The sequence below is a fragment of the Poromitra crassiceps genome (assembly GCF_964638095.1).
Source record: "Poromitra crassiceps genome assembly, chromosome: 8".
NCBI classification, from domain to species: domain Eukaryota; kingdom Metazoa; phylum Chordata; class Actinopteri; order Beryciformes; family Melamphaidae; genus Poromitra; species Poromitra crassiceps.
The window spans coordinates 20,898,508-20,911,267 of NC_139629.1; the positions used below are offsets into that span (position 1 = coordinate 20,898,508).

The 12,760-nt window shown below is 45.1% G+C and overlaps 1 protein-coding gene across 1 annotated transcript; it reads right to left on the minus strand.

The window, feature by feature from the left end:
• Positions 1-1,689: 1,689 nt before the first annotated feature.
• dipk1b (divergent protein kinase domain 1B) lies at positions 1,690-8,889 on the minus strand (the record flags this gene model as incomplete). The annotated part of the gene is made up of 5 exons (XM_083641625.1): positions 1,690-2,625; positions 3,527-3,703; positions 4,333-4,440; positions 7,912-8,046; positions 8,824-8,889. 5 exons carry the CDS (start codon positions 8,887-8,889, stop codon positions 1,813-1,815), a joined length of 1,299 nt encoding a protein of 432 aa, XP_083497751.1. The 3' UTR covers positions 1,690-1,812.
• Positions 8,890-12,760: the final 3,871 nt, after the last annotated feature.

Sequence of the window (12,760 nt, forward strand, 5' to 3'; positions counted from 1 at the left end):
TTCACTCAAATTGGTCTGACAGTAAATTTGCTGACATAATGTATTTCTGTAAACACGGGCAAATGGAAAACTGAAATCAGATAATACGCTAAGAATGTACTAAAAAGTATTTACAAGTTGAGCTCTTCAAGAATCGGTAAATCTACTTAGATCATGGATCGGCACTCGTGCCACGTAGGGACGGCCATGTGTGTGCAGGTTTACATTGCAGCCAAAAACCACCAGGGGTGCACAGTTTAGCACAAATTCAACCACAGAGGAAGAGCTTATCTGTTGTAGTCTTTATTTAATCTTGGCCTTCCATGGCACACGAATGCCCACCCCTGATTCAGCTGGCCAAATAAATTCCTTAAAGGTAGTGATTCTTGATCCTGGTCCTCAGGACCGACTCAGAGCCTGCTGGTTTTCATGGTAGAGTATCTGGGCTTAGAACATTATCATGGAAATATGATGGCCATCCCCATGCCATACATACTTAGTAGATGGCTACAATTTGTAGCCATCTAATAAGATGGCCAGGTGGATGCAGGCTACTTGAGCTTACGAGGACTAAGATTGAGAACCACTCTGTATAAATATCTTTGTTCAGGCAACATTCACAAGGATTGTCTATCAATCTACCGACAAGATACCTAGAGGTTTTTTCTAATGGGTTCAGTTTTCCTTATTCTTACAGCATATCCTAGTAAACTAGAGTTATGAAGGTATATATCACTGATAGACATGTGGAGAAAATGTTGTCTTGGTAACATGAAGTGCAATAAGCTAAAGCTGTTAAAAGGTTTACACCATTTCAGTAGCATCATTTGGAATTATAATTTGGATTGCAATTTATGGGGCTTATAACTTTCCAAGCACTGAAATGTAAACATTTTCAGTCATAGAAAACACACAGAAAATTGATAAAATATCATGGAGAATTTTTGGCTTTTGATTTCCTCAAGTCCTCTCAAAAGTCAATAAAAAAAAAAGTTACTTAAACATTGAACGTTAAAAAAAAGAGGGGGGGGATATTGCCATTGAAACTCTTGCAACTATAATGACTTGCCCAACTTTCAACCTGTCAAATGTATTTAAAGACACTTCATACTGGGCAGACTAACTTTTGAAAAACACCAAATGTTAATGAGTTCATGAGCACTAACACCAGCTGCCCAGTTCAGATTTTTGCAATTGGATTATGTGCTGGAAAATTCTATTGATGTCTGAGGCAGTTTAAGTTTAAGCATGGTAATCTTTAATTGATATCTACAGTATAGTTGGCCTTCACAGTTCCAATCAGTTGAATCAATATCAATGTGAAGTGAAATATATCCATTATTTGTACCTGGTCTCTAAAAGTGGGTTATAGTCATACACAGGAAACATTCACAATCACACACCACCCTTATATGTCTTTCCGATTTCTGCTGGGGCACGACTACAATGCAAAAGAGGACTTGTACCCTCAAAACTATCCAGTGTCTTTGTTGTTTTATTTTGAAAAACTAGTTGGTTCCTTATAGCATTTGAGAAATAAAATCACAGGCAGCGCCCTGAGAATATTATGTCTACATAGATCAATGTGCATCACAAAAGTTTCTATGAGGTTCCCAGAGAACCAGTCTGTTGTATCTGCTTTTTCATAATATAGTCATTATTTCACAGTTTCCTGTTATTCACACTTCACAGTCAGTGTTGAGTCAAAATACAATATTTATACCACCAAAAACTACAACTTTTGGCAAAGCTTCTCCAGCAAATTCTCAGTCCATCGAATAGTTCACCCAATTCATTGGTGAAAGTACGGGTTGGATTGGATCTCGATCTAATTCAAGAGTACTGGGTGTTAGAGATCTTCTTCCACAGTAGTGTCTTCAGGTTGTTGAGGACTAGCGAGTGATGCACCTCCATCTGGCTCGCCAGGCCGCTGAGTGTCACGCAGGTGCGCAGCTGCTTCTCCAGGTCGCCGCGCAGGTCTGAGGGTGCCCCGAACAGCAGGAAATCCTGCAGCAGCACACACACCTTGGCGAGGTTGGGCTGCACCACCTCAGTGTTGCACTGCTTCACTAGACGGTCACAGGTGGCCGTGCAGTCCCGGCCGTATGTGCAGTCCGCGTTCGTCTCGCACCGCCGCCCCCTCAAGAACCCCCGCACGACGGCCTCGGACGCCACACTGCGCAGGTTGGCCATCTTGCAGTCATACTTTGCATTATAACCCACGTGCCGGGGACTGGCATCGCACATGAGGAAACTCCCATAGGAGCCATGGAACACCTCTTCCACAAACTCCAGCAGGCCGATGGTGATGCGCGCCCGGCGCGGCCAGGCCGGCGCTAGCCAGTGGTTCAGGCTGGAGCTCAGGGCCTCGGGGACCACAGGCTGCAGGTAGCTGGGAACCTCCAGCCTGTAGAGGGAGCTGTGGCCCACGCGCTCCGTCACATACAAGTCTCCACAGAAGCCCAGCAGCTTGGGGGTGTGCTCCTTCTCCTGCAGCGCTACCATCAGGAGGAACTCGTTGATCTGCAGCAGAGCCCACACAGACTTGGCCTCTGCCAGAGACACCTTCCCGTCCTGGTTGACATCGGCCAGCGTAATGACCCTCTCCACCAGGGTGCTCAAAGATGACTGCTCCCCAAGGTTAGACTGCAGGAAGGTGTTTGATACAGGTTATTATGGAGTAAATGTAAAAAATATATATATATATAGTACCTTCACATTCTGCATGCACATGACATTATTACATAGGTTTTGATGTTTTGACCCAGGATTTGAGGATTCATCAATGCCACGCGCCATCCGACCACAGTCTCCGTTCTCTGAGAGCCGTTGTGCTGACGATGGCAGCTGTCGGAGCTGCTTGACTTAGGAGCTATATTTGGCACAATGTTTCAAGCGTTCACTTCTTTCACTTCTCTCTTTTGCTTTCAGTTCCCTTGAAGCCTCCTTACATCAAACTTCTGCTCTCCACCAGGGATTCAACAGCCCCCACTGTTCACATGCTCGCACCCCTGCCTTTGTTGGTGTACAAAACTGAACGTACAGTTGAACGTTGCATGTGTTGTACATGTATGATAAAAGCTAGGCTGCTATACAGCAGCAACACTTTTAATTACTGTAAATATGGCAAGGAGATACCAACAATTGGATACATTTAATAGAATAATATCTTTACATCACTTCCACCTTAAAATCATGTTCTAAGGTGTCTACCATACTCTATGTTGACTGTGTGAAGCTAGTGCAGTGCACACACACATTGGCTACCGTAATTTGCAAATGCTCCCGCCTACCGGTCTGTACTTCGTAGAGCAGAAAGTTTGTCAAAACGGAAATAAGGCGGGACATCCACTAATGTCTCCAATCACCTGCCTCGGTTTTGTTTACATGTGTCGTGATTGGTCAAATACCATCGAACTTCTTTGTAAGATGACAACTTCCTCCAGCCAAATTTGAACGGGCTGAAGTTCAGATTGTCTCTCTCTGGAGCATTTGAAGACTGTGGAAGAGATAGATTGGCTTGAGAGACTATAGTGTCAAAGCAGACCTTGAGGAAGCTGTGCAGCATCTCTCTGAACTCGTCCATAGAGGTTCCACGGGTGGGTTTGTCAAACAAGCTCATCTCCTGCCGCAGCACAGAGTCTGGAGCGCCGTCCATCTTCACTGGCTCCTCAATCCCACACTTGATCACCACTGGCCTCTCCTTCCAAAGCCCACTGTAGACCTGCAAGCACAAAGACATTCCAGGTAGAGCCAAAGTGAACGTCACTTCCTGCCTTACTGTGTGTACCAGCGTCTGAAAAAAATATGAATGGTGGTGAACGGAGACGGCGTTACTCTTTTTGATCCCGTTTGAATTGTGCCACGGGGTCCACATGTAAATGTTGTCAATTTAAAAGATAACTATGCATGTCAAGAAAGTCGCAGTTTGTCCTGAAACTGAAATGTAATGTTTTGATTTGTCAATTGACTACATCTCTCGTGTCGCACAATATATGTCTTGTCACACCATCAACAACATGGACTGGCAGGAGAGACGTCACTTAATATGCGACTGGTTGTGGTAGTCTTTCTGATTTAGAACTTATAGTGCCACCGTTTTACCACAAACTGCGACTTGGCGAGAGTGCTGGTGGCCTGTGTGTGTTTCCTTTAGCCAGACGTGTTATCATTCTGTGCGGAAGTGTGTGTGCGGAAGTGTGTGTGTGTGTGTGTGTGTGTGTGTGTGTGTGTGTGTGTGTGCGTGTGCGTGCTTGTGCGTGCGTGCACGTGCGTGCATGCGCGTGCGCGCGCGTGTGTGTGTGTGCGTGCATGCGCGTGCGTGTGTGTGTGTGTGTGTGTGCGTGTATTTACCTGGTGTGTGGAGGAGGTGGTCATACAGTGCTGCAGGGTCAGGCTTCTCTGATCACACAATGCCTTGCAGGACGAGCCTGATATGATGCCCCTTCTGTAGTGATCACACTGAAAGAGGAAACAGGAAATGCGCCACATTAACGACGGGAAATCGCCAGGAAGATCCTTCAGCGCTCTTGTCCTCTTGCAAGGCTGAGTCCTAAATTTAGATCATCATCAACTAGCAGCTACTTCGACATGTCTGTTTATCTCGGTGTCCGAGTTCAGTCAACAATTGCCCCCCTGCCTTGCAGAGCGTTTGCAGGGAGGCAGCAGCAGCGAGGAGGAGACAGGCATATTCATCAGCAGATGTGCAGCTCCAGAGTTAGGCCAAGGTGAGAACTAGAAGATGTGCAGATCCAGAGTTAGGCCAAGGTGAGAACTAGCAGTAAGGATTTCATCCTTTACAAGAGCCACACAGCCGTTTGGCAAGTCCTGTTTTTCCTCATCCCCTTCCTTTTGTTCATGTACTTCGGCATGGAGTAGGCGATTATGTTACTGTCCGTCCGTCTGACCAAGGCACCTCATTATTGCTTGTAGGCTATTACCATAGGGGGCAACAGCAATAAACAGAGGAAGGATATTGTGCACTCTCACGTCTTCTTTGATCTATGCTCATACACGACTATACCCCTATTATCAGCAGCCAAAGGCAGTGGAAACAGCTGCACACAGCAGGGGAGTAGTTCAGCTACGTGCTCTATGGCCAAAGCGTCAAAGCTGATGCACCAGGGAAGAGGCCAACACAAGCTGCCCGAAGCTTTATCTCCTCCCCCTCCTCCTGTCCAGTTGTCCTGCCATCTTTTCCTGTTGTTTTGGAGCCTTGCACATTATTATTTAAAGGCCCAACCACCAGTGTTGCGATCGAGTCGAGTCAGACTCGAGTCCGAATCCCGGACTAATTTTCAGGATTTGTGACTCGCCTTGGACTTGAGGAGCATTCATGCATTTAGACTCGGAAGTTGGAGACGACGATCCGGACTTTACATTTTAGCCGATCGCTCTTGGCGCACAGAATCAGTGGGGAGGGGCGGGGAGGCGAGTCTGTACCAAGGTTATTGCTAAAATGTAAAGTAGCTTTAAAAATCCATTAGCGTTTGCATATTTTGCATACACATTACATTGGGTCATAATCCATAATGCCACCGTAATGCCAACATTGCTTCTCCCCCCCCATCTTTGACATCTCCACTAACTTTTACAAACATATTTGAACTGCCTAGCATGCCTGTTTTACATATTTTTGATACTTAACATCAGCGATGCACGAACAGAACTGATGAGTATGATGCACAAACAGGAAGGGAGACAAAAATCCTAATGTTTCCTATCCACACCGGATATAATTCAAATCTCCCACTGCTCTCAGGTGTGCAAAAACAATCCACTCAGCTATAACAAGCAACTTGACCTATTGGCCAGTAGCTCCTGAACGTTATAGCAGTGCATATTTGTTCTGCACTCAAAAGGAATCCATTGGACATAGCCTACTGGTTTCATTTCTACATTGTTTCCCTCCATTTTAAATGTTATGCAAATCCTCTTTTGCTACAGTACATTACCTCTCTCACAAAATGTCTCCAACCTGACACACAAACAAAGCTAAGTTTTTCACAGAAATGTTGTTGGGACCGGGGCCACCCCGGCATTCCGAAATGTCGGCACTCCGAAATACTGGCATTCCGACAAAATTGTCGGAATGGAGATCTGTCTCGCCATTGCGAAAGAACCCTAACCCTAACCCGGGGGACCGGCTGGAGCTAACCTCTCCCAGCCCCCACATCTAAACCTAACCTCTCCCACCCCCCATGCCTAAACCTAACCTCCTGCAGACCCTAACCCTAAACCTAACCTCTCCCACCCCCCACGCCTAAACCTAACCTCCCCCAGAACCTAACCTCTCCCACCCCTGTAGGCTAAATAACTCAAGATGCTATGTCGGAAAGGCGGACCTAATATCTTTCGCAATGGCGAAACCTTTTTTGGAGATAAAAAGGGCCGCCTCTCCGAAAGCATAGAAGTCAATGATCGGAATGCCGACACTTTGGAATGGCGAGAGGACCCCGTTGGGACCAGAGCCATGTAGATAGTCCCGACATCTCCATTCACTCCAATGGACCAGTTTTTTACTCTCAAGAGTTCCAGGAAGTAAGGTCCTGGATTAGGGTTTTTCCCCCCTTGAATCAAATTGTACATTATCAGCTTTATTTTAGCATGCAAAAGTAGCGCGAGACCCATTCCTGGCTGTTCATTGGCTAATGAGTCTCGCATTTTGGTCCTCCGCTGACGCCACTCTCTCTCTAGAGGACACTAGTTGGGACCATTTACTGTCAATGATTGGACCACCACATGCTTGTGCTCCACAGCACTTGCGGCTATTCGAGAGACTTTTGATGTAAGCATTTAGCCAATAAGACACACAAATGAAGATCCGGAAAACTAAACCTTTAATGCTCAAGTAATCAAACTTCATATATAATATTTCTTCTTGTTCTTTTCTTCCCCAATTCGTAGCAAGTTGCAATACCTGTTTTATCTGTTTTTGTTTGGCCCTATGCATGGCTCATGCTGGCTGTCAGCACCAGTGGCTCCTGCATTACATTACTGGCTTTCCTTGGGAAGCTAAGCAGGTCTGACCTAGGATACTCCTTGGATGGGAGACTGGTGCTGGAAGTGGTGTTGGAGGACCAGTAGGAGGCGCTCTTCCCCTCTGGTCCGAATGGTCTGATGAATCATCTGATCTGATGAATAATCTCCCCAATGCCTCAGGGCAGAGACAGGGACTCTGTCCTAGGAGGGAGCGCCGTCGTTAAACCGAGGTCCTGACTCTCTGCGGTCATTAAAGATCCCATCGGCACTCTTCACAAGAGTAGGGGTGTGTCACCCCGGTGCCCTGTGGGGTGTCACCCTGGTGCCCTGGCTAAATTCCCAAAACAGGCCTTTCTTCAATCATGGCTACCTAATCATCCCTCGTTACTTAATTGGCACATTCAGTCCTCAACTCTCCACTGTGATAGATGATGTGTGGTGAGCGTTCTGGCACAAACTGACTGCCGTGGATCACCCAGGTGGTGGATGAGTTGAGTTCCCTCCCCTGATATGTGAAGCGCTTTGAGTGTCTTGAAAGGCACTATATAAATCCAATCAATTATTATTATTAATTATTAATTATGCTATGGCTGATTGCAGCTTGTACTTTGTGCCTACTGCTAGTTCTGCACCTACAGGCTCTTATCTCTACAGCCAGATAAGATGCACAACTCACCCCTCCCTCCCTCCCTCCCTCCCTCCCTCTCTCTCTCTCTCTCTCTCTCTCCATCTTTCTCTAGTGGTGCATTTAAAACATACTGTGTTGTTGATGTCGATGTTGAAACATCACTTTAAAGCAATACAGCTATAGACTAATTATGGCAGGACAAGGAATACAACCTTGATTCCATACCGGTGGTGACAGCTGTTTGCTGTCTTTTCACTCTCATAATGGCTGATGAAGTTATGCTGTGAATGTCCCATAATGGAGATCGTTGAGAGTATACTTACAATGACCATGTGGCAGACATGCCCTCGGCAGAGTTCAGAATATGAAGCATACTGCATGTAGATGACCCAGCTGGCCACCAGGATGCCCAGCCATGCCAGGAGCAGGTACTTCACCTTTATGGCTGGAAGACGACTCTTGAAGTGGGGAGGAAAAGCGGGGATGGGGGGATGGCAGAAGAGGAAGACTGTGAGGTCAAGAAGACATAGCAAACGGATGATAATGCAAGAAGGCACAAGGAATGAATGCGTAAATAGTTGGTCAGTTAGTTGACCTTTTACATTGGATAAAACAACCATAAAGCACAGGATAGACAGTTAGAGCACTGTATATCAACCTTTTTTTTTTTTTACATGAAGGACCCCCTAGTAGGCTACACATTAGGTCCACCAGCCCCCAATCGATTAGATTTTGTCTCTCAGCCCCGAATCTGAGAATGTTTTTATTAGCCTACTATATTATTTCAACTCCGTGACTGTATTGTAGGTAGAGAGATAAGAGAAACTATGTTAAAATATAGTCATTCTTTTTACTACATTGTCTAATTGTGTCAACTTCTTGTCAATTAAATAATGGGAGTTGTACAATTCACCCAAAGGAACCCCCTCCCCACATTGAGAACCAGTGTGAGTGTGTTAGAGGTTCTCATTTCAGACAGAGGATCTTTGGGTGCAATCTGGTGTGGCAGTGTGGCACCATCTGTCAGTTATTATTTATTTATTATGCCCATTTGTTCCCCTGTATTTTGTGATTGAAATGGATTTATTTAGAGGCCTGCCCTATATCCTGCATGGTAGCTAGCTATATAACCACAGCACGGGTGAATGAAACCAGTAGGGGAGGTTAAAAAGCAACAGACAGCAGACTAACATCAATATGTAGGCTACCGGCATATGGTGTGTACATGTTCATACCTGCAGGCCCTTGGACAGGGGGCAGAACAGCACCAAATGGACCAGTCTCCGCAGAGCCCTGGGCATCGTGAGCTCCGTGTTCGGTTCGGATGCGGTGGATCGAGATCGGCAAATCAGGGTCTCCCTTACCGATCACATCCTAGAAGCCCACAAGCCTGCGTCTATTTCACCACCTACATGCCGTGATATTGCCGTCAGCCGATACGATCGAGTCCGTCTTTAATGAGCGCAACGACGCACAGTGAATCTGGTTGGCATAGCGCGCAGGACATAGGCTATTATGGGCTACAATAGCTTTCGGAGTCCAAATTTTCCACACAAATCATTTGTTGTTGAAGAATCCGTCCTTGTTTCAGAATTCAGCCCACAGCGTGCCAAATAAAATGTCCGTTACTAATAGCCCAGAATCAAATTAAATTAAAGCCGTCCGCGTCCAATTACGCGCACAGCCAGGTCCGCGTGGTGTGAAAGCAGCTCCTTCATCATCTCCTCAGACCAAACCAAACTGGACATATTGTGGCATAGATACAGCCCGCCGTGGTTGCCCTATAAAGCCCACAACCTCTGTCTCCACACGGTCTCACAGCGACCCATCAGAGCGCTTCTTTAAAGGGAAAGATGCGGGCTTCAGCTGTGCTGCTGAGGTTTTTAAACCGCCGACGTAAATCTCGCATAATGCTTCCTATCCTTTTTCCTTGATGAATGGGTCAACAGCACCCCCACCTCACCCTGCCTTTATAGGCAGCCTAATTGTCATTGGGCTAAACGTTGAAAGAACAACAAAACATTTCTATCAACCATGGAATAATCATCATATTGCTGTTTATTTTGTCCATTTATTTTGCTGTTTATTTTGATTTATGTATATGGTGGCTACTGGCTATAGGCATATTCAATATAGTGATTTCATTGAAATCTGATGATTTTTAACATGTTATCACTATTGCATTATTATCCCTATAATAGCCTAATCCTATAGGATTTATGTTTTTACTGTGATATTATATACTATTAAAATTAGATACAGAATTACAGGATTATTGTAGCATAGATAGGGTGTTCTTTTTCGTGAGGGTAGGCTAAGCTATATCCGAGTTTACATTTATTTTATTATTTATATTACATTTATTTAATATAAATAATAAAATAAATGCCCCACTCCCCCTATTTCTAACCAAACCAGTCCACACTTCCCCCTTAATTTTAACCAATAAAGTGTTTACATTGATAACAGCAGACTGATTGTTTATATTCTATTTGATTGCTTTACTAATTTTCCACATGAGCATCAATGAAGTTTCATATTTGATTTCTTATTATTTCTAAAATGGCTTTAAAGCTTGTTCAACTGTGGTACGTGTTATTTAATCATGACTTATAATGGCTACAGCATTCAACACCCTGAAAAGAGAGTGATCTCTCTACACAGATCCCTGAAAAGAGAGTGATCTCTAGACAGATCATGCTGAAAAGAGAGTGATCTCTACACAGATCATGCTGGAGAGAGTGATCTCTACACAGATGAGATCATGCTGGAGAGAGTGATCTCTACACAGATCTGATCTCTACACAGATCATGCTGGAGAGAGTGATCTCTACACAGATCATGCTGGAGAGAGTGATCTCTACACAGATCTGATCTCTACACAGATCATGCTGGAGAGAGAGTGATCTCTACACAGATCATGCTGCAGAGAGTGATCTCTACACAGATCATGCTGGAGAGAGTGATCTCTACACAGATCATGCTGAAAAGAGAGTGATCTCTACACAGATCATGCTGGAGAGAGAGTGATCTCTACACAGATCATGCTGCAGAGAGAGTGATCTCTACACAGATCATGTTGGATCAACTGTGACAATCTTTAAGGTGTGTGTGTGTGTGTGTGTGTGTGTGTGTGTGTGTGTGTGTGTGTGTGTGTGTGTGTGTGTGTGTGTGTGTGTGTGTGTGTGTGTGCTCGCGTGCGTGCGTGCGTGCGTGCGTGTGTGATGCACTTGGCCCCTGATATTACTGATTTGCACATGGGTCAGACAAGGGCAAATAAAGTAGGCGCATGATTGATTGTTTGATTGATTGGCCTAATTGTCATGCTGAAGTCCTGCTTCCAGGCTTGAGTCACAGACTGAGCTTGTCCTCAGTGGTACATGCTGGCAGCACAATCATGCAGAGCGAGCGTGAAAATGTCAGCCTATACTCATCATCAGGAACTCACTTTAGTGAATTTGACACCTTATTCCAGCTTTAATTTGAGGGTATTTACATCCAAATCAGGTGAACAATGTAGCAATTACATTACATTTTAAGGGACCAAAAGAAATTGGACAAACGAGCATATAATCATAAATCAAATTGTCACTTTGAATACTTGCTTGCAAATCCTTTGCAGTCAATGACAGCCTGAAGTGTGGAACCCTGCAGCCATAGACAGATCACCAGATGTTGGGTTTCATCCCTGGTGATGCTCTGCCAGCCAGGCCTCCACTGCAACTGTGTTCAGTTCCTGCTTGTTCTTCTTGGGCCGTTTTCCCTTCAGTTTTGTCTTCAGCATGTGAAATGCATGCTCAATTTGATTCAGGTCAGGTGATTGACTTGGCCATTGTACGGCTGTGCACCTCTTTGCCTTAAAAAGCTCTTTGGTTGCTTTCACAGTATGCCTTGTGTCCATCTGAACCGTGAAGCACCGTCCAATGAGTTCTGAACTAACCATTTGGCTGAATATGAGCAGATAATATTGTCCAAAGCACTTCAGAATGCATCCTGCTGCTGTTGTGAGTAGTCACATCATCAATAAATACAAGGGAAGCAGTTCCATTGACAGCCTAGTGACTAGTCTCTCTGGCCAGCCTCCACTGCCGGAAGGGAGGGGAGGCTGGCCAGCGAGACTATTGACAGCCATACATTTTTCGTCATAGTTTTAATTTACAAAATTAACACTATTGCCTGGAACTCATCATGGCAGTGTTGCTGGCATTTTCAGAGGGCCACCATGTTCTTGTGAGGACAGAAACCACCACTGTAATACCATATGTCAACAGGCAGAGGGGGCTGTGGTCCCCTCAGTTACACATACTGACCTTTTTGCCTCAAGGTATACATGTAGATAGAGCATGGAATGCCCCATATTCTTCTCTCTGAAAGATCAGAATGCACCAGTAGTCACACTGGCCTTGTGCTGTAGCCTATTCTCCCCCATTGGCTCTGGTTGAGAAGGGACTGTTGCTAATCTTTGTTGCAGTTGAATTATTTTCTTCTATTTTTATAGCTTGCGCTTATATTCTAGTTGTGTGCTAATATTCAATTTCCTTTCCATCGCTGAACCATGTTACTTTTGCTCAACCTTGCTACAACCTCATTTCCCTGTGGTAATCTATAGATGCTCCAGATTGTGATTGGCTGTATGAAGCAGCGCCTGGCTGTGACTTCAGGGCTGCTGAAGGTCATGGTACCCGAATATAGCCTATACTAGCAGTGGTTCTCAAAGTGGGGGGTTTGAAGGGGTTCCGGGGGTCCCCACCAAAAAGGTGGCTTAGTTTTAGTTAATAAATTATTGTTTCAACTTTCACTTTGGTGTACGACTCCTCTACCTGGCTCAAGGAAGTACTCGTCACAAAAGCAAAAATCTTATCAGATGGGGGAACCTGGGACAAAATCTTGTCAAATGGGAGGTCTAATTTGTGTCACTTTAGGGCTCCTTGACGTGATACATTTTGAGAACCACTGCATTAGACACATTCCTGTGGGTAAACAGTCACTTTTTGGTGGATGGGCTAAGGCTACTGCTAACTGTGGAAATAACCTCTTCCATAGGGGGATGCATCCACAGCCACACAAACATGGCATCCTCGTACTGCCTTCAGGTGCTGTCGGAAATACCGAAATTAGCCTCTAGTGCACATGAACCATCAAACAGTAGCAGCATAGTAAATACGGTTGTGT